The following is a 21,868-nucleotide window of genomic DNA, read 5'->3' as shown; positions in this document are numbered from 1 at the left end:
GTTAGAATATACAAATTAATAAAAAAGATAAACAACCCAAGAGAAACGTGGACAAATATATTGATAGATCATTCATGGGAGTAAATACAAATGTCCAGTAAATATAGAAATGGAAAAAAAGATCCCATGCTATCACTATCACGCTGACAAATATTTGAAAAGATGTTGAGCAATTGTGACTCTGGTGCATTGCCCGTGGGAAGCTTAATTTTGCATTCTATCTCTAATAAAGTTGAAGAAGATCATACTGTTACCAGAGAACTGCCCGAGTCAGAGCAGGCTTTCCGCTCCTCAGCTCTTGTCACATGTGTGAGAAAGAATTCAGACGAGTGACAGAAAGCAGTGTTGAAGCAAAGCAAGCAAATTTATTAAGAAAGCAAAGCAAGAATATTTATTGAGAATAAAACGTAAAACACAAACGGGCAACTCAGTCTGCACGCTCCACCTAGTAGGTGTTCAAGGGTTTTATACTCCCCTCCCTATAGGTTTCAAGGTTCCTCTGCTGGATATCTTGGGCAACAGACTAGATTTTAAGGTCCCCCTTTTACCCTGTTGTGGTTTTCCCCAGAATTTATGAGAATATCTGGCAATTTTATCTTGGCAAGTCCCAAGACTGCTGATTTTTTTATTCAGTGGGTGAGATAAACCCCCCTTTTCCCCTCCTTCCCCCCTCCTGCCCTAGCAGCTATCTATTCTGCCTAACAATACCGTACAACTCAACAGCTTTGGGTTGTGACCCTTTAGTGAGTGATGACTTCGATTTAGTGGGTCACAGTCAATATTTTTTTTAGAAAGTAAATGAAACAGGATAATAGAGAACAGAATTTATCAGAGTGTATTTCATCTAGGTTTTGGTAAGACTTTTGTTTATATACCTCCAGTCTATATATATCCTGATACCTTATAAGATGTATTTCTTACTGTGGATCTTGGCTAAAAAGATTTAAAGCCTCTGCTTAGAGCAGTGTCCAGGTGCACCAGGAGGCTTGTGTGAGGATGCTCATGGCAGCTTTGTCTGTAATGGGAACACACTGGAAACACCCGATGTCCATTGACAGGAGACAGGATAATGAAACTGTGCTACATTCCACGTGAAATGAATGAGCATGGATCAATAGGGAACCCAATACTGAGCAAAAATAATCAACGTGTACAATAGAAGAGGCTTGATTCTGATTTTACCAAATTTAAAAAATGCAAATTATATATATATTATATATATAATATATATTATATATTATATAGTGTGTATATATAGATATATAATATATATAGTTTAAAAGATACATTTATATGTGGAAAATAATTTTTTAAAAGCAAGATAATCACAGACACTAAATTCAGGAAGTTGGCTACAATTCCGTTAGGAGGGAGAGGAAGGAACATGGGGCAAATTTCTTTAATAATAGCTTTATTAAGATATAGTTAATATACAGTTTAGTCATTTAAAGTATAAAATTCAATGTTTTTTAGTATATTCCAAGTTGTAAAACTATCACCACAATTAATTTTAGAACATGTTCATCATCTCAAGAAGAAATTCTATACCCCTTAGCTACCACCATCTGCCTCCCAAACCCTAAACAATCACTAATCTACTTCCTTTCTCTCTATATTTGCTCATTCTGGACATGACATATAAATAGAATCTTATAATATGTGGCGTTTGGACCGTTTTTTTTCACTAGCATGCTATCAAGTTTCCTCCTTCCTTCCTTTTTATGGCTGAATAATATTCCATTTAATGAATACAACCCATTTTATCGATCCATTTATGAGTTGATGGATGTTTGGGTTGTGTCCACCTTTTGACATCGTGAATAGTGCTCCTATAAACATGCGTGTGCAGAAATTTTTGTGTCGTGAAGCTTATTTAAGTTATTTGTTGTTTTCTTTCTTTTTTAAAAAGTATGTTTTTATTGATTTTTTTAGAGAGAAAGGAAGGGAGAGAGATAGAAACATGGATCACTGCCTCCTGCACACCCCCTACTGGGGATCGAGCCCGAAACCCAGGCATGTGCCCTGATCGGACCTCTCTGTCCATGGAACGATGCTCAATCCACTGAGCCACACTGGCCAGGCTTTATTGGTTGTTTTCTATTTCTTCAACCAGGTTGTTGGTGCATGGGTGGTTTTATTGTTATTTCTCTTTTTTCCCCTATCAAATAAATGTTTGTTTTTTTAATCCTCATCTGAGGATATTTTTGCATTCATCTTCAGATAGAGTGGGAGGTAGAGAGGGAGGGAGAGAGAGAGAAACATTGACATGAGAGAGACACATCGAGTGGCTGCCACCCACACAACTCCAACCGGGGCCGGGGACAAACTGCAACTGAGGTACGTGCTCTTAATGGGAACCGAACCCGGGACTCTCCAGTCCATGGGCTGACGCTCTGACGGCTGAGCCAAACCGGCCAGGGCTCAAATAAATGTCTTTATTTGCATTAAATTATTATTCTATTTACTCATTCAGCAAGCAGAGCTGCTGCTCTGTGTTAGTCACTGCCTTGGACTAATTAAATATTTTAATTTCTTTCTCTCTTTAAAAAGAACTTTGAATTTTATTTTTCTATTACAGTTTACATTCAATATTATTTTGTATTAGTTTCAGGTGTACAGCATCGTGGTTAGATAAATCATATACTTTGCCAAGTGTTCCCTCCAATATTGCCAGTACCTACCTGGCACCATTATTGTTACTTCTTACCCCTCACACTTATGAATATTCTTCTACATAAATATAAAATTTAATAAAAATCATTAAAAAGTATATGTAGTCTATGATGTCCTGGAAGGATACCCAGAGACTGATAAGGTTGCCTCCATAGAGGGGAATTAAGTGGCTGGAGCTGGGGGTGGGGAGGCTTATCTTGCCTTTTATAGCCCTTTGTATAATTAAAAAATACATATATATACACACACGTAGGACCACAAATGCTTGTATTCCAGGCTGTGGTCCTAGATGGCCAGCAGGCTGGGTGTGTGGCCTGCCCTGGTCCCACTCTGCCCAGCTGGGAGCACTTTGGGCCTTTCCTGCCCAGCAGCTGCTGGGACAAACAGAATCCCCAACCCACCAGCCTTGAGGACTCTTCATGTGGCTCTTGGTTCGGATTTTCTGACCCCCTGGACAGACAGGATTAGGTGGGAAGCTGTGGGCCTCAGAACGGGGCAGTGCCGTTTCCGGCCGCTGTGCCCTGCCAGTCCTCCTGCTCAAGTCCTCCTTGTGATGTCGCAAGGGGGTGGCACTGATTGGGCAAACTGAGATCCCCTGATTCTAGCCCAGCCACTCAAAAGGTGTCCAGCACCAAGTGGGGGCCGGCCCAAAGGGCTCTGGCCAATGGGGCAGGAAGGAATGGGCTAAGCCAACCCCACTATCTCCCTCCAGAATCGAGGGTGGGAGATACTTCCAGGATGGTCCTGCTGACACCAGAGAATGGAGTGGAGATGCCGAGAGAAGGGAGTCTCAGCTGGAGAAAGACCGCGTGTGAGATCCTGGTCCTGAGACGCAGTACACTGGACAGCTGTCCGGTCTCAGTTCCCATCCACCTGTCTCCTGACAATAATGCTCTTTTTATGCGAAGAGCCTGAAGAAGACAGATCACTGATCCTTGCTGCCCTGAGGGCCCTCCCCACTGCACCCATCCCTTCCTGCCCGGTTTGCCAGGTCCTTCCAGCCCACAGGGGGGTGTCGATGACAGAATCTTATTCGGGGCTTTGGGTGGGGTAGCACACTGGTGCCTAAGAAAGCAGCCTCTCCACACCGGGCAGTCCTGGATTTGGGTTTCCATTTGGTCTAGAATGTATGTTTGTGAACTGTGGGCTGGAGCGGGAGAAGGAGGGGGGTCTCTCGCCACACTTGTGGTCAAGAAGGCTCACTGTTCAGCGTGCCTCTGATGACATGTTCAGTGTGGTTCCATCGGCTTTGAGGTTGCTGGAAATGTTGGTATGTTCTGGTCATGGTCAGTCTTTGTTTTGGAGTCTCCTTGGAGCTCCTCCCTCTTCCTGGAAATTCTTCCACTTTGGCTTCTGTCGCTCCCGCCTGGCCCCACACCCACCTGACTCCGCCCGTCCTCTGTTCTCTGGGCCCGAGGCTGGGTGGCCCTAATCTGATTTCTCTCCGGCTGATTTCCATGCCTGCTTGTCTACCTGGCATGGACCTTGGCCCTGCTTGAACCAAGAGTAGACTTTATGTGAACTTTGATTTGTATTTTTAGTTTTAAAAATTTATTTACTTATTTATTTATTTGGTAATGCACGCTGAATCTAAATATTAAGCACACGAACCTCCTCTTCCTGAATCATTGCCTCTCAGGTCACGGGGACAAATGTCTTACCGAGGAGCGCCTTATGGGTGTTTGTGTTTGTGGGCAGGGTCAGAGGGAAAACGAAACTCTTAAGATTATAGAAGGCTGGACACAGAGGCAGCAACGCACGGATACCGTCTTCACAGAGGAAAATGAAACTCTTAAGATTATAGAAGGCTGGACACAGAGGCAGCAGCGCACGGGTACCGTCTTCACAGAAGGATGGCTGGGGTACGTCCTCAGAAAGCTGTTATTTTTACCCCGTAACCCTGTCCGTGGTGACTGCATGGGCTTGCTTGGGAGTCTGCAGCTGGGCCTGCGGTCCGCTCTCTGGGGGGGGGCAGGGATGGTGGGCTCAGGGAGGGCAGCCCCTGCCCACTGCCCAGTCCCACCGTCCTGGGTGGGTGGGACAAGCTGGGAAGGGAGGGGCCAGGAAAATGGTTGACAGCAGTGTGGGGCTGAGGTGGGGGCTGCCAGGAAAGCATTCTTAAGAAAAATTTTTTTTATTCCTCACCTGAGGATATTTTTCTACTTACTATCAGAAAGAGAGGAAGGGAGGGAGGGAGACAGAGAGAAACATTGATGTGATAGTCACATTGACTGGTTGCCTCCCGCACGACCCGAACAAACTGCAACCGAGGCATGTGCCCTTGGCCGGAATCGAACCCGAGACTCCTTGGTCCACACACCAACCGCTGAGCAAAACCAGCCAGGGCCACCTTTTAAGTGTTGTTTTGTGGCTTTGAGTTTTGTTGTCATTTTTATTTATTTTTATTTATTAAAAACATTTTTTTCCCTTTATTGATTTCAGAGAGAGAGGAATTTAGAGGGAGAGAAAGATAGAAATATCGATGAGAGAGAACATTGACTGGCCGCCTCCTATATGCCCCCAGTGAGTGAGGATCGGGCCCACAACCTGGCATGTGCCCTGACTGGGAATCGAACCAGCGACCTGTTGGTGCATGGGTCGATGCTCAACCACTGAGCCACACTGGCTGGACTTGTTGTTATTTTTAATTTGATTCTCTGAGTACAGTTCATTTAAGAAATGCTTGAATTTTTTTCTTTATTTATCAGTTTTTGAAATAATATAGTGATTCTTTTGCATCCTCCAAAGGTGACTAAGGACTTTTTTTTTTATCCTCACCCAAGGACATTTTTCCATTTTTTGTTCAGATAGAGCGGCAGGGAGAGAGAGGAAGAGAGAGAGAGAAACATCAACGTGAAGGGACACATCGAGTGGCTGCCACCCTCACGACCAACCAGGGCCAGGGACAACCCGCAACCGAGGTACGTGCCCTTAGCGGGAACTGAACCCGGGTCTCTCTGGACCCCAGGCCGACGCTCCAACCGCTGAGCCAAACCGGCCAGGGCAAGACTAATGACTTTTTAAAAATATCATTATAAACACATTGATATCACTATTCACATATTTGATGTGTTTCTTTTTCATGCTCAAATTTTTCCATCTTCGGTCAGGTTGAGGCTTGACTCCTGTAGTCAAAAGCTTTTCTCTCAACCGAGTGTCCCAGCAGATTCCTTTTGGAAAGCATGCTTTCCTGGAGCCCCACCTCAGCCCCACACTGCTGGTGGGAGCTGCCCTCAGTCCACGCAGCAGCCCAAGCCCCTGGGCAGGGTGGTCCGGCCCGTGTGACCGGCTCAGCTGAGGCGGGGAGGGGAGGGGCTGGCTGCTCTCAGAGCCATCGACCTCAAGTAGAACCTTGGTGATAAGGGCGTATCTCAAGTCCCAGGTATAAACACCTGCTCCTGCAGACTCCAGAAGGGCAGTGCCCTGCCACCATTCCAGTCTCACCCTGAGATCCCCAGCCCGGGTCTTGGCCCGGAGCCCAGACTTCAGCTGCCCGGGCCTGCCTGGGGTGCTCTGGGATCGTTAGGGGTGTAATGTTAGAAATGAGCAGACGTAGGTTTCAATCTTGCTTTTCTACTCACTAGGTCAGGCTCTTTGGCAAGTTACCTAGCCTTCCCGAGACCCAGTCTTCTCATCTGTCTGGGGTAACGATAGTTCTTAGTGAAGGAGTGATGGATATCGAATGTGGGTCGTGTCAAGCTCCGAATCTGGGATGTGCGAGTCGGAACTCTGCACTCACAGAACCACTCAGGCCCCGGCACAAAGCGGGTGGCTCTGTGAGGCATTTAGACGTCCTGGGAATCCTATAGTCCCTCGCTGACACAAACATACCCTGCACAAAACGTGCTCACGCCACACTCCCGTGCTACACGCCTGCCCACACCGCCCTCTGGAACCCTCTCCCTCTCTTCCCTGTCCCCCGATGAGCTCCATTCCAGCCCAGCAGCCCCAGTGGGAGAGGGACTGTCCACCTGTGTGTTCCTGCAGGAGATGATGGAAGGGGTCTGCAGGCAGTGCTGGGGCTCCTTCCAGAATGTTCCCTGTGAGGGCTAACCTCAGGCTGTCTCTGGTTTTCAGGCACAGGCCAAACCACGTCCTGGAGACCTGATTGAGATTTTCCGCTTTGGCTACGAGCACTGGGCCATCTGTGTGGGAGACGGCTACGTGGTCCACCTGGCTCCGCCGAGTAAGGATGGGCTCGCTGTTGAAGCACAAGGGGGAAGATGGCCAGTGTGAACAGTTGCACACTCGTGTGCCTGTTCTCCCCTCAGTGCCTGGCATAGTGGGCACTGGCTGAATGATATTCCCTGGTAGATATATCAACTGCTATTCTTCCTTAGCAGCAAGTTCATGGAGAGACTGTTGACCTTTCCGGGAGAGAGTGGTGTTCAGTTCCAGCCAACCCACTGTCCTAGGGAAGCCCCCTTCCATGGGCATTCGATGTTCTGGAGGGCAAAAGGGTGGGACATAGTGTACAGCCGGCTGCACAGTGCAACGGAAGGAGTGTGGGTCTCCCAGCTAGAGAGAACCCAGCAGGGATCCTGGGGCCTCCACTTACCGACTTGTGAGTTGCCCATGTGACTTCACCCCCTAAGTTCAGCTGCATCCTCTGGGCAGCACCTGTGCGGGGCCTGGCCTGGGCGGGTGCGGGACCAACCTCCCTTCCCTTCCAGAGCACATGGCATTAAAGAAAATGCCGTAACCTCGGAAACCACTCAACAGCAGGCTTATTGAGGAATACTTTATTAATAGTAAGACTTACTCTATTGAGATAAAGTTCTATGACTTTTGACAAATGCATATAATCATGTAACCACCAGCGCAATACAGATATAGGAGAGTTCCCTCCTCCCTGCCCCAAAGTCCCCCTATGCCTTGTCAACCCCTGTACCCCCAGCCCCTCACCCCCAGTTCCTGGCAACCTGTGGTCTTTTTTTCTATTCTTATAGTTTTGCCTTTTCTACCATGTGATAGAAATGGAATCATATGGAATGTTGCCTTTCTGTCTAGTGTCCTTAACTTGGCACAATGCATCTGAGGTTCGTGTATGTTATAGCACGTGCTCGTGTATGTTGTGGCACGTGATGGCACTTTGCTCCTTTTTATTGCTGAGTATTCCATTGTTTACCTATCCACCAGCTGAAGGACATTTGGGTGGTTTTTAATTTTATTATTTTTTAAAAATATGTTTTTCTTTTTTAATTGACTTGTTAGAGAGAGAGGAAGGGAGAGAAATAGAAACATTGATGTGAGAGAGGTACATCAATCGGCTGCCTCCTGCATGCTCCCGACTGGGGATTGAGCCTGCAACCCCCAGGGCATGTGCCTTGACTGGGACCTCTCAGTCCATGGGATGACACTCAATCCACTGAGCTACACTGGATGGGCGGTGGTTTTTTATTTCTGACAGTAATTATTAGAGCCACTATAACTATTCCCATACAGTTTTGTTTTGCATGTGTGAACATAAATTTTTGTTTCTTTTGGGTAAACATCTAGGCCATCCTATGGTAAAGTGCCAAAATGTCTAAGTAGCTCAGAGCAATTTAGGAGAGATCGCCCTCTACTGGGGAAAGAAAGAAATTCACGGCAGGCGGAGGGAGGCTGATGACAGGGATGGGGAGAGAGGCGGGGTTGGGAGACTGAAGGGGAGAGAGGTATGCAAGTGTGGGGGACCTAGAGAAAGATGAGAAGACTAAGGGGCAGAAAAAGAAAAATTAGAAGCTGAGAAGGAGATACTCAGGGTTGGAGGGTACTGAGGGACAGGGATGGAGGAGACAAATTCTCAGTGACATATTTATATGCCTGTATTTATCTTGTTTCCTCTACCTCTCCTTCTCTTTGGGATCTGTAGCCCAGGCCCAGCTGGGTGCGGTCCCTTCTGGTTTTTCCCTGCAGAGGGTCTCTCTGCCCCATTTTTCCTCCTGCAGCGGTAGGAGCAGGTAGAGAGACATTTTTTAAAATGCCCTATTATTTATTTTTATTGATTTTAGAGAGGAAGAGGGAAAGAGAGAGAAGGAGAGAGAGAGAAACATTAATGTGAGAGAGAAGCATCCATCAGTTGCCTCCCACACGTGTCCCAACCAGGGATCGAACGGGAAAGCTAGGTGTGTTCCCTGACCTGGAATCAACCCGCCACCCCTCCGTGTGCAGAACAGTGCTCCAACCAGCTGAGCCACACTGGCCAGGTTCAAATGGTCTTTTAAAAAGAAAATAAGAACTGGTGAACTAAAGGGTAAATACACACAAACAGGTGAATTTAGAAGTGGCCAGGAGATGAATTGGCTATTCCGAGATTGACGTTATACCAATAGGCTTCCTGCGAGCCCAGCTCATCCGGCAGGTCCACTGACTCCTCCCCGAGGGTTCCAGGGGACATCGCTTTGCCCTCTCATTCTGGCTTCCCCAGAAGCCTGGGTGAGGCAGGAGACTGAGGTCCCCGTTAAAGGCAAATCACAGAATTTAGGGCTGGGAGAGTGTGGCCATCCCCTGACCCAGTCCCTTCAATTTGTAAATGATAAGAGCCCAGGAGAAGAGAAGGCACTTGCCTGAGGCCACACAGTGAGTGCAGCCCTGGGTCTGCAGGTCAGGCCTCATCTTGCTCAACAGCTTCCTTTCCTTCTATTTTAAAAATGTCACCCCTGCCAGCTGAGGTCCCCCACTCTGGCTCAGGAAGGAGCAGTGACAGTTTCTAGGCCACAAGCTAGTGAGGGGAAGCTGGGAGTAGGACCTGGGTGGCTTTGCCCTGCACCACTCTGCCCCATCCTGAATCTTTCGGGGACATCTGAACACACGTGGTCCTTTAGAAGAATTCACGTCCTTTGCTTTAGAAATGAGGAAGCTGAGCCCAGGGACATCCTTTGACTTTTCCAAAGTCACCCAAGCTTGGGTCTGTCCTGGTTTTGAGTTTGAAGCCAGGCTGATGGCCAGGCCCTTCCACAGCTCATCCTGATTGATGACACCATAGCAGCAGGGCTGCCTGCTGCCCGCTCTGAGCCGCGGGGCCTGCCCAGGACCATCTCTGTTTCCTCTTTGTGAACCACAGGTGAAATCGCGGGGGCTGGTGCGGCCAGCCTCATGTCCGCCCTGACTGACAAGGCCATAGTGAAGAGGGAGCTGCTGTCCGTGGTGGCCGGGAGAGACAAGTACCGTGTCAATAACAAACATGACAAGAAGTACTCGCCGCTGCCTCCCAGCAAAATCGTCCAGCAGGCGGAGGAGCTGGTGGGGCAGGAGATGCTCTACAAGCTGACCAGTGACAACTGTGAGCACTTTGTGAATGAGCTGCGCTACGGAGTCTCCCGCAGTGACCAGGTGCGTCCTCAGCCTGTGTCCCTGTCCCCAGGAACCAGACCATCCCCTCAGCTGACAGTGGCTGGGTATCCGTGTGGGCCAGGCCTGGGTGGAGACAGAGAAGTGAACTAGACAAACTAGCAGAGGCAGAATCCCTGCCCTCAAGGGTGTGACAGCCAGGGTAGGGATGAGGGTGGGGAGACCTGCTAGGTGGCAGAGCAGACCAGTGCGGTTAGGGGGTGATGTCACAGCACTGACAGCCATCTCCATTGCCAAACAGCTCCAGAGGGTTTTATTATCCTATCTGTAAAGTGGCTCATAGTACTTTTTAAAAAATCTTTATTGCCCTGGCCGGTTTGGCTCAGCGGTTAGAGCATCGGCCTGTGGTCCGGAGGGACCCGGGTTCGGTTCCCGCTAAGGGCACGTACCTCGGTTGCAGTTTGTCCCCGGCCCTGGTTGGTTGTGCGGGTGGCAGCCACTCGATGTGTCCGTTTCACGTCGATGTTTCTCTCTCTCTCTCTTCCTCTCTCTCCCTCCCGCTCTATCTGAACAAAAAATGGAAAAATGTCCTCGGGTGAGAATGATAAAAAACAAAACAAAACAAACAAACAAAAAAATCTTTATTGTTGACGTAGCTGGGGACTTCAACACCCCGCTGACAGCACTGGATAGATCCTCTAGGCAAAAAATTAGCAAGGAAACAGAGACTCTAAATGAAGCACTAGACCAAATAGATTTAATAGATATCTACAGAGAATTACACCCCAAAACTACAGAATACACATTCTTCTCAAGTTCACATGGGACATTCTCAAAGACAGACCACATGATAGGACACAAACTAAATCTCTATAAGTTCAAGAAGATTGAAATCATATCAAGCATCTTCTCAGATCACAATGGCATGAAACTAGAAGTCAATTGCAACAAGAACATGCAAAGACATTTCAACACATGGAGGCTAAATAGCATGTTATTAAACAATGAATGGGTTACCGAGGAGATCAAGGAAGAAATTAAAAACTTCCTGGAAACCAATGAAAATGAACACACAACAACACAAAATCTATGTGATGCAGCAAAAGCAGTTCTGAGAGGGAAGTTCATAGCACTACAGGCCTACCTCAAGAAACAAGAAACATTTCTAATTGACTGTCTAACCTCACAACTTAAAGAATTAGAAAGAAAACAAAAAGAAAACCCCAGAGCAAGTAGAAGGAAGGAAATAGTAAAGATCAGAGCAGAAATAAATGACATAGAGACCAAAAAAACAATTCAAAGGATCAATGAAACAAAGAGCTGGTTTTTCGAAAAGATAAACAAGATCGATGGACCCTTAGCTAGACTCACCAAGAAACAAAGAGAGAGAACCCAAATACACAAAATCAGAAATGAAAGAGGAGAAGTAACAACCAACACCACAGAAATACAAAAAATTGTTAACAGCTACTATGAACAACTATATGGCAACAAATTCAACAATCTAAGCGAAATGGACAAATTTCTAGAAACACACAGTCTCCCAAAACTGGACCGGGAAGAGATAGAAAACTTGAACAGACCAATAACAACTAAGGAAATTGAAGAGGTAATCAAGACTCTTCCAGCAAACAAAAGCCCAGGCCCAGATGGCTTCACGGGGGAGTTTTACCGAACATTCAAAAAAGAACTAACACCCATTCTCCTCAAACTATTTCAAAAAATTCAAGAAGAAGGAAGACTTCCAAACACATTCTATGAGGCCAGCATAATTCTAATTCCAAAACCAGAAAAAGACACTACAAAGGAAAAAAACTACAGGCCAATATCCCTGATGAACATAGATGCCAAAATCCTGAACAAAATACTAGCAAATCGGATCTAGCAATACATCAAAAAAATTATTCACCATGACCAAGTGGGATTCATTCCAGGGAGGCAAGGCTGGTACAATATTTGCAAATCAATGAATGTGATACACCACATAAACAAAATGAAGAATAAAAACCACATGATCATATCAATAGATGCCGAAAAAGCATTCGACAAAATCCAGCATCCATTTCTGATAAAAACGCTCATCAATGTGGGAATAGAGGGATCATATCTTGACAAAATAAAGGCCATATATGAAAGACCTACAGCTAACATCATACTCAATGGGCAGAAACTAAAAACATTTCCATTAAGAACAGGAACAAGACAGGGATGTCCACTTTCGCCACCCTTATTTAACATAGTACTGGAAGTCTTAGCCACAGCAATCAGACATGAGGAAAAAATAAAAGAGATTGGAAAGAAGGAAGTGAAACTGTCATTATTTGCAGATGACATGATATTATACATAGAAAACCCTGAAGACTCCATCAAAAATCTACTAGACTTAATAAATGAATTTGGCAAAGTAGCAGGATACAAAATTAATGTCAAGAAATCGACGGCATTCTTGTACACCAAAGATGAACTCACAGAAAGAGAAACTGAAAAAACAATCTCATTTACCATTGCACCAAAAAAATTAAGATACCTAGGAATAAACTTAACCAAAGAAGTAAAGGACCTATTTGCAGAAAACTACAGGACATTGAAAAAAGAAATAGAGGAAGATATAAAAAAGTGGAAGCACATACCCTGTTCATGGATTGGAAGAATTAACATCATTAAAATGTCCATACTACCCAAAGCAATCTATAGATTCAGTGCAATTCCCATCAAAATACCAACGACATATTTCACAGAACTAGAACAAATACTTCAAAAGTTCATATGGAACCAAAAAAATCCCCGAATAGCCACAGCAATTTTGAAAAAGAAGGACAAAGTAAGTGGGATCACAATACCAGATAGCAGGTTATACTACAAAGCGACTGTAATCAAAACAGCCTGGTACTGGCACAAGAACAGGCATATAGACCAGTGATGGACCCAAGGCAATATGCTCAATTAATATTTGACAAAGGTGGCAAGAGCATACAGTGGAGTAAAGACAGCCTCTTTAATAAATGGTGTTGGGAAAATTGGACAGCTACATGCAAAAAAAAAAATGAAACTAGACCATCAACTTACACCAAACACAAGAATAAACTCAAAATGGATAAAAGACTTAAATGTGACCCGTGAATCCATAAAAATTCTAGAAGAAAATGTAGGCAACAAAATTTCGGACATCATATGGAGCAGAATTTTCACTGATACATCACCTAAGGCAATAGAAACAAAGGAAAAAATGAACACATGGGACTACATCAAATTCAAAAGCTTCTGCACAGCAAAAGAAACAATCATCAAAATGGAAAGGCTACCCACTGTATGGTAGAACATCATTGCCAATGATGTATCAGATAAGGGGTTAATTTCCAATATATATAGAGTGCTCATACAACTCAACAAAAGGAAGACAAAGAACCCAATTAAAAAATGGGCAGAGGACCAAGTGTCCACCAGTAGACGAATGGATAAAAAAGCTGTGGTACATATACACAATGGAGTACTATGCAGCGGTAAGAAAGAAAGATCTCTTATCCTTTGAGACGACATGGAGGGACCTGGAAAGTATTATCCTAAGTGAAAGAAGCCAAGCAGAAAAAGACAAATACCACATGATCTCACTTATATATGGAATATAATGAACATAACAGTCTGAGGAATACAGTAGACCCAGACACATGGAAGTACGGCACAGACTGACATCCCTCAGAAGAGGGGATGGGGGGTGGGGGTGGTGGGAAGAGATAAACCACAGAACTTATATGCATGTATGCATGACCAATGGACATGGACAACTAAGCCGGGGACAGGGTGGAGGGGGGGTGGGGTGGGGGGTGCCAATGGGGTAAAAAGGTAAAATATGTGTAACAAAAAAATAAATAAAAATTCATTAAAAAAAAAAAAAAAAATGGGCAGAGGAGCTGAATAGACACCTCTCCAAACAGGACATACAAATGTCCAAGAGACATATGAAGAAATGCTCAACATCACTAATCATCAGAGAGATGCAAATTAAAGCAACAATGAGGTATCACCTCACACCTGTCAGAATGGCCGCCATCAACAAATCATCAAACAACAAGTGTTGGTGAGGGTGTGGAGAAAAGGGGACTCTAGTACACTGCTGGTGGGAATGCAGACAGGTATAGCCACTATGGAAAACAATATGTTGTTCCCTCAAAAAATTAAAAATTGAACTTCCATTTGACCCAGTGATCCCGCTTCTAGGAATATATCCTAAGAAGCCTGAAACACCAATCAGGAGGAATATATGTACCCCCATGTTCATAGCAGCACTATTTACAATAGCTAAGATCTGGAAACAGCCCAAGTGTCCATCAGTAGACGAATGGATAAAAAAGCGGTGGTACATATACACAATGGAGTACTACGCAGCTGTAAGAAAGAAAGATTTCTTATCCTTTGAGACGACATTAAGGGACCTGGAAAGTATTATCCTAAGTGAAATAAGCCAAGCAGAAAAAGACAAATACCACATGATACCACAAATACCTCACTTATATATGGAATATAATGAACATAACAGTCTGAGGAATACGGTAGACCCAGAAACATGGAAGTAGGGCACAGACTGACATCCCTCAGAAGAGGGGGTGGGGAGAGATAAACCACAGAACTTCTATGTGTGTATGCATGATCAATGGACATGGACAACTAAGCTGGGGACGGGTTAAGGGTGGGGTGGGGAGGGGGGGGTGCCAATGGGGTAAAAAAGGAGAAATATCTGTAACAAAAAATTTAATAAAAAATTTAAAAAATAAAATAAAAGAGAGAGAGAGAGAGAGAAAAGCTGGAACATAGGAAGTGCTGGATCAAAACAACATTTTACCTTCTCATTCAATTTATTGAGACTGGTCACTAAATTTATTGACCACTGCCCCAGCCCAGTACTCCGAAGTCCTTTATCCTTCTTGACATTTTCTTCCATAGCACTTAAGGACTTTTTAATATCTTATATTAGCATTCTCACCTTCAGCATTGGGGGCTGGTTTTGAGCAGCATCCTTGATCTCAACCCACTAGATGCCAGTATCACCACCCACCCACCCCCAAACTTGTGACAACTACAAATGTCTCCACACATGGCCCAATGTCCCCTGGGGGAAAAATCATCCCCAGTTGAGAATCACTATCTATACAACTTACTTTTTCATTATGTTCATCATTAACGATCTCTCTCTCTCTACCCCTTACTAGAACGTTTGCTCCAAGGAACGACTTTGCTGGTTTGGGCATTGATGTATGCCAGTATAGATGTAAATGTTAACAAAACCAACTCCATCTCTGTGTCCAGATTTCATTTCAAAGTTTCATGCTGTGACTAACCTCACTATCCTTAGCAAGCATATCAAACCTTCTAGTTGATTATCTGTATTCCTTAAAATGTAGCCATGACTATTTTTGTTAATAATGGCCAGAATGGCATGATAACTGAGATAAATATCAAACTGGTGATAGTATCAATTTAAACAACCATCGCCCAGCCAATGTGACTCAGCGGTTGAGCGTCGACCCATACACCAAGAGGTCACCAGTTCAATTCCCAGTCAGGGCACATGCCCAGGTTGTAGGCCCGATCCCCAGTTGGGGACATGTAGGAGGCAGCCAGTCGATGTTCTCTTTCATTGATGTTTCTATCTCTCTCTCCCTCTCCCTTCCTCTCTCTCTAAAAATCAATAAAGAAAAAAATTTTTTTTAATAAAAATAAAAAATAAATAAATAACCATCCATCCATCACAAGACCACTTGGAAGAATGGCCCCTGGCACTGCTGTATTCTTTGTCCCTTTGTCTTGTCAATCATTATAAGTACCTCATTTATACTATAAAAATGCACAGTAACAGGGGTTTGGTAGTAAAAAATAATCTGCACAAACTGCTGAGCCATCTGTTCTGCGCTGAGCCATCTGTTCTGCTCCAGCCCAATCTCCCCATATGTATATCACCCTATAATAAATTCTGTTATAGTCTAAAAAAAAAATCTTTATTGTTGAATGTAGAATGTATTACAGATGTTCCTCATTTTTCCCCCACTGCCCCCCTCCTCCCCACTCCTGCCCTCCTCCCGCCTTTTCCCACACTATTGTCTGTGTCCATTGGTTATGCATATAAGTTCTTTGGTTTATTCCCCACCCCCCCAACCCCTTTCCCTTTGAGGTTTTTTTTGTTTGTTTGTTTTTGTTTTTTTATCCTCACCCGAGGACATTTTTCCATTTTTTGTTCAGATAGAGCGGGAGGGAGAGAGAGGAAGAGAGAGAGAGAGAAACATCGATGTGAAGGGACACATCGAGTGGCTGCCACCCGCACGACCAACCAGGGCCGGGGACAAACTGCAACCGAGGCACGTGCCCTTAGCGGGAACCGAACCCGGGTCTCTCTGTACCGCAGGCCGATGCTCCAACCGCTGAGCCAAACCGGCCAGGGCTCCCTTTGAGGTTTATCAGTCTAGCAATGAATTTGTACTTCTTAATCCCTTCATCTTTTTCACCCATTCCCCTAACCCCCCTCCCATCTGGCAACCAACAAAATGTTCTCTGTATCTATGAGAATGTTTCTGTTCTGCCTGTTCATTTTGTTTGTAGATTCCATTGTTGATAGATACATATTTATTGCCATGTTGTTTGTTCATGTATTTATCTTTTTCTTCAAAAAGACCCTTCATCATTTCATATAATAACGATTTGGTGGTGATGAACTCCTTTAACTTTTTCTTGTCTGGGAAAGTCTTTATATGGCCATCGATTCTAAATGACAGCTTTGCAGGATAGAGTAATCTTGGTTGTAGGTTCTTGCTTTTCATCACTCTGAATATTTCTTGCCACTCCCTTCTGGCCTGCAAAGTTTCTTTTGAGAAATCAGCTGACAGTCTTATGGGAACTCCCTTGTAGGTAACTAGCTGCCTTTCTCTTGCTGCTTTGAAGAGTCTCTCTTTGTCTTGAACCTTTTGCATTTTGATGATGATGTGTCTTAGTGTGGACCTTTTGGGGTTCATCTTGTTTGGGATTCTCTGTGCTTCCCGGACTTGTATATCTGTTTCCTTCACCAAGTTAGGAAAGTTTTCTGCCATTATTGTTTCAAACAGGTTTTCGATTTCTTGTTCCCGCTCTTCTCCTTCTGGCACCCCCAAGATGCGAATGTTGGCACGCTTGAAGTTGTCCCAGAGGCTCCTTACACTATCCTCATTATTTTGGATTCTTTTTTCTTTTTGCTGTTCTGATTGGGCGTTTTTTGTTTCTTTATATTCCAAATCGATGGTTTCTTCTTAGATTTACGTACTCTACTATTGAATCTGTGTAAATTATTCTTTATTTTACTTAGTGCCTCCTTCATTTCTGAATGGTCCTTTTTTATGCTCTTGAGGCCCTCACTAAGTTCACTGAGGTTCTCACTAAGTTCATTGAGCATCCTTACAAGCAGTATTTTGAACTCAGCATCTGTTAGGTTGCTTATCTCCATTTCGCTTAGTTCTTTTCTTGGGGTTTTGTTCTGTTCTTTCATTTGGGACCTGTTTCTTTGTCTCCTCATTTTGGCTGCCTCCCTGTGCTTGTTTCAGTGTATTACTTAACGAGCGGTATGGGGCTAGCTGAGACCAGATGCTGCTTGTTTGAAAGAATTTAGGAAAAACCTGAAGCAGGATCCAAGACAGGCCAATCCTATGGTTAAGCAAGAGGCAACAGCTTGGGTGGGCCTGAAAGTTGGGGGGGAAGGGGCGCTCAGGGTATCACCAGGGCGGGGCTACCAGTGTGAGCCAGGTTGCTGGAGTCCCAGATATGGCAACTGTCTGCTGCCCCAGGGAAGGGCTCACCAAAGGAACAAAGGCCCCTGACAGCACATCTGTCCAGGAGAAAGCCCCTCTCCAGCCCTCGCTCCAGTGCCAAACAGCTCAGTTCTTCCCTGTGTGTCTCTGGCACCCCTGGAGCTGCCTCTCCTCCAAGCTTAGAGGGAGAGAGTCCGATAAGTCTGTGCGGGGACCTTTAAAGAGCTGCCTGGGGCTCCAGCTGCTTCAGCTTCCCTGAGCCTCAGTTCCCGCTGGTTTTTCCAGCCAGAAGTTATGGGGATTCTCTTCCTGGCACTGGAACCCTGAGCGGGGCACCTGATGTGGGAGTGGGACCCCTCAGGCCTCAGGGAGGGCCTTCCCAGCTGAGCTGTCCTCCTGATTTTTATCTGCAACACGTGGGTGTGGGACCAGCCCGTCCCCTCCGCCCTCCTACCAGTCTCGATGGGGCTGCTGCTTTAATTCCGTAGTTGTAGGACTTCCATTCAACTTGATTTCAGGTGGTTTTGAATGATGGTTGTTCTGTAGTTTAGTTGTAACTTTGATGTGGTTGTGGGAGGACGCGATACTGTGTTTCTCATAGTGCTTTACTAGCTTATCCAAACTCATCCAATAACTAGGTACTGAGTCTCTAGGACCTGACAGCCCCTGTTGCAGAGGTGGGATTTGAACCCAGGCGTATGATCAAGGAAGGCACCACAGCAGAGGTAACACCTGAGCTGAGCCTGATTGCATTCTTTTGATTCATCTGAGACTGGAAAATGAGCTGGAGATTACCAGCGAGTAGGGGCGACAAGGACTACAGGCCGAGGGAACAGGGTGAGCCAGGAGGAGGAAAAGCCCAGGTCGGGTCAGACCAACGTTTTCTGCGAGGGCCGGGGGCAGCCCTCAGGCTCTGTGGCCCGCGGGGTCTGCCCCGCTCCTCTCTGCTGCAGCACGGTAGCGGTCGTGGGCAATACTTAGTGGGATGGGGGCAGCTGTGTTCCTCAACACGTTTTCTATAAAAAGAGGCGGGGGACTGCTGACCCATATGCCGTAGCTTGTGAACTCCTGGTCTCAGACCATTTGAAAAACCACATACCCCTGTGTACACTTGTAGGTGACATCAAACACTGAACAAAATCACAGATACTGAAAAGTGGCAAGGGAGGGGCTGTTCGGTAGATGGTACGTTGCATGCATATGTTTCTGTTTTGTTCACGCCCTTGGAGCTGCACACTGAGCTCATTCAGTTAATGCAAAGTGTCTGCCATGTAATTTAAATGGGCCGGGCCTTATTGTCAAACCCGTCAGCCAGATCAGACTTAATTTTTCTTAGAATAAAAGCTGCATTTCCCCCCCAACTCAAATAAATATGTTAAAGCATGTTTCCATGATTACGGTCTCACTCCGGAATTCTAACCTAATCCAGTAGATAGAGATGGAGGGAGCCTCCCTGGAGGTGGGTTTGTGGTTAGTATTTCTTCTGGAAGTCCTGTCTGCTTAGGAGCAGTGCCTTATCCGACCCTCCCTCTGGCTTTCTGGAATGCTTACGCCTTAGGCCAGGCGCTGTCGATTCAGGATGAAGCTCCTCTTCTGGGAGGGAGGAGAAAGGCTGTGGTGAAAGGGGAAGTGGGCAGGGGGAACCCACAGCCTCTGGAAATGAGGGCTCTGGACGGAGCCCAGGCTGTTCCGGGCCCACCGGGAGCTGCTCCGTGATGCCTGGCAGCGATGGCCTTATCACAGCTTTCTGCTGAAGCCCCAAGGGCCAATCTGGGAGACCCCAGCTTTTCAGGAGCGCTTGGCCCTCTGCCGTGTTCCTGAGGGACGGGGAGGACGTGTCGTCCCATGTAGTTTGTCCCTGGCGCCTCTCTTAACGCCTTCCGCTGCGGGTAACTCATGACCCAGGCTGTCTGGCTCCGTCTGCTCCTTCTTTTCCCCTGACTCCGTGTCTACAGACTCCCTCCGTCTCTCTCCTTAGGAGAGTGGGCTGGTGACGCCAGAGCTCCTGGCACAGAGCTAATCCATGCAAACCGGGCTCTAGGCGGCAACCGAACTCTAGCAGGGCTCCTGTCCTGAGGCCGAGTCCCTAGAATGACCTCGGGCCTCTTGCGATGCCCGCCTGAAAAGGCTCGCCGCAGCCAGGAGCATTTACTGTTTGCTCCAGCCAGCCTCTGGGATTGGCCCTGACCTCCCTTTCTTAGTGCCTTCACGGGAAAGGGCTGGCAACTGTGGATCTGTCCTCCGCCCCGAGAGGTGTTGTATGTCCTGCAAGTCGGGAGTCTCAGGGACCTGGGAGCCGTCCTTTGAATGCAGTGGTCAGGAAGGCCAGGCCTCTGCACCCACACTCTGTGGGACGGGAGGAGCCTGGCTTCCACACACCCAACCAGCTGACAACTGCACTGACACTGACCCACTCTGCAGTTTTTCATTTCACGGACTGTCCTGGGCGCCTCCCTTCTGCACCCTTGCAAACGCCCACTGGGGAAAGTTCCTGAGTGTGTCTGAATGGAGTGGACAGTGCATTTTTTCCCTTTCCCCAGATGCTCACATGGTTCCAAGTCATGGTATTCTATAGAAACCTGCTACTTGGTGTGTGTTTTGAGTCTTTTTCCTTCTGGCTGTGGAGGGTGTCGTGTGCTCACCAGAAGTCGGGTCCTGGGCCCTGTCACTCGCCAAAAGTGTGGCTTTGTGGGTCTTTATACTGCCCGTCCTCCTCTGCAAAGCGGGAATCTCACTGGGTTATAAATAAGGTTTTGGGGCAGATTAAGACAAACTCAGTGCCCGTGAAGTCCCGCCCAGTGTAGACACCTGGAACGCCGCATTCTCATAGTCTGTCTGCTTCTGCCAACACAGTGATGTGGGCAGCGGTGGCTCACACCTCCTTCGCCAAGTGTACAACCCTCAGGGTCGTCCTCATGTCTCCACCGCCTTGTGTGTGTGTTCCGAGTTCCGCTTCCTTGCCCAGGACCCCTCCCTGTCAGCGCAGAAGCGAGGTGATCCTGTTCCATACAGCGCTGCTCAGTCACGGCACTTGGTGAGCACATGGTCGTGGGCGCCTGCGCTGTGCCTGGCGCTGGGCTCCTGGGCCACCCAGCAGTCCCCTCAACCTGCCCGCCCTCAAGCCCTGGGTAGTGAGAGCTCACGGGTGTGGTTTTCCCAACTCTACACTGGCTTCAGGGCGCCCAGTGGGCCAGCCCTGACCTAGAACGTCGGGCACCGGCCCTCTGTCCTCTCCATGGCCACCCCTCGGGGCTCTATTATACTGAAAGTACCTACAGAGGGCTGTTGTTTCCCTCGCACCCACAGCTCCTTCCTCCACTCATTCGTGCCCCACCAGGCACCCCTTCTCCGCTCTCCTAGGAGGCAGCTGTCTCGGGATTCCCTCCCTGCTGACAAGGTTCCTTCTGTGGTTCATTGAAGGGGACAAGGGCCAGATGGGTCTTTCCTGAGCTGAAGGTTCTCGGTGCCTGGATCGTGGTGAAGGTCCTGATGTTGAGTGACACCCCTTCCCTTCTGTTGCAGGTCACCAGTGCCGTCACCGCCGTGGGCGTGTCAGCAGTCGTCCTAGCAGTGGGCCTGGGCATCGCCGGCCTCATCGGGTCCCTGCTGGACAGGGACAAGCGCGAGAAGCAATAAGTTCTGAGAAATCATCCTAACGGTGACCAGTTAATATGGAGAAAACTTGCTTTGCCAGCAAGCGTGGGGTTTGCTTTATGGCTTTTACTCTGTTTTATAATAATTTGGGCTGATTTTTTTTTTTAACCCTCACCCGAGGATATTTTTTTTCCCATTTATCTTTAGATAGAGTGGAAAGGAGAGAGAGGGGTGGGAGGAGAGAGAGAGAGAGAGAGAGAGAGACACCGATGTGAGAGAGACACATCGACTGGTTGCCTCCCGCACGAACCCGACCAGGTCTGGGGATGAACCGCAACCGAAGAATGTGCCCTTGGCCGGAATTGAACCGCAACTCTTTGGTCTGCGGGCCAACACTCCAACTGCTGAGCCAAACCGGCCAGGGCCATTTAGACTGATTCTAATAGAGCTCAATAAAAGCACAGGAAAATCCTATTAGAGGAAAAACAGCCTAGCATGAATTCTATTAAAGAAAGAGTTGAGCTCTGTCATGGACTGAATGTTTGTGCCCCCTCCCCCACCAATTC

At 46.7% G+C, this 21,868-nt stretch overlaps 2 protein-coding genes across 4 annotated transcripts in view; both read left to right on the top strand.

Moving 5' to 3' along the window:
- Positions 1-9,794, top strand: part of LOC118628214 (phospholipase A and acyltransferase 3) — a 46,672-nt gene extending 36,878 nt beyond the window's left edge. For all 3 annotated transcript variants that reach the window (XR_004959266.1, XR_004959264.1, XR_004959265.1), the window contains one exon: positions 9,719-9,794. The gene's annotated coding sequence lies outside the window, so the exon portion shown is untranslated. The remainder of the gene's footprint in view (positions 1-9,718) is intronic.
- Positions 4,418-21,462, top strand: PLAAT2 (phospholipase A and acyltransferase 2). The gene is made up of 4 exons (XM_036259030.1): positions 4,418-4,535; positions 6,751-6,859; positions 9,719-9,987; positions 21,231-21,462. Exons 1-4 carry the CDS (start codon positions 4,527-4,529, stop codon positions 21,342-21,344), a joined length of 501 nt encoding a protein of 166 aa, XP_036114923.1. The 5' UTR covers positions 4,418-4,526; the 3' UTR covers positions 21,345-21,462.
- Positions 21,463-21,868: the final 406 nt, after the last annotated feature.

Source organism: Molossus molossus, unplaced genomic scaffold, assembly GCF_014108415.1.
Source record: "Molossus molossus isolate mMolMol1 unplaced genomic scaffold, mMolMol1.p scaffold_m16_p_13, whole genome shotgun sequence".
In the NCBI taxonomy this organism is placed as follows: domain Eukaryota; kingdom Metazoa; phylum Chordata; class Mammalia; order Chiroptera; family Molossidae; genus Molossus; species Molossus molossus.
The sequence above is the reverse complement of the archived record's forward strand: the minus strand, read 5'-3'. Positions and strand labels throughout refer to the sequence as shown.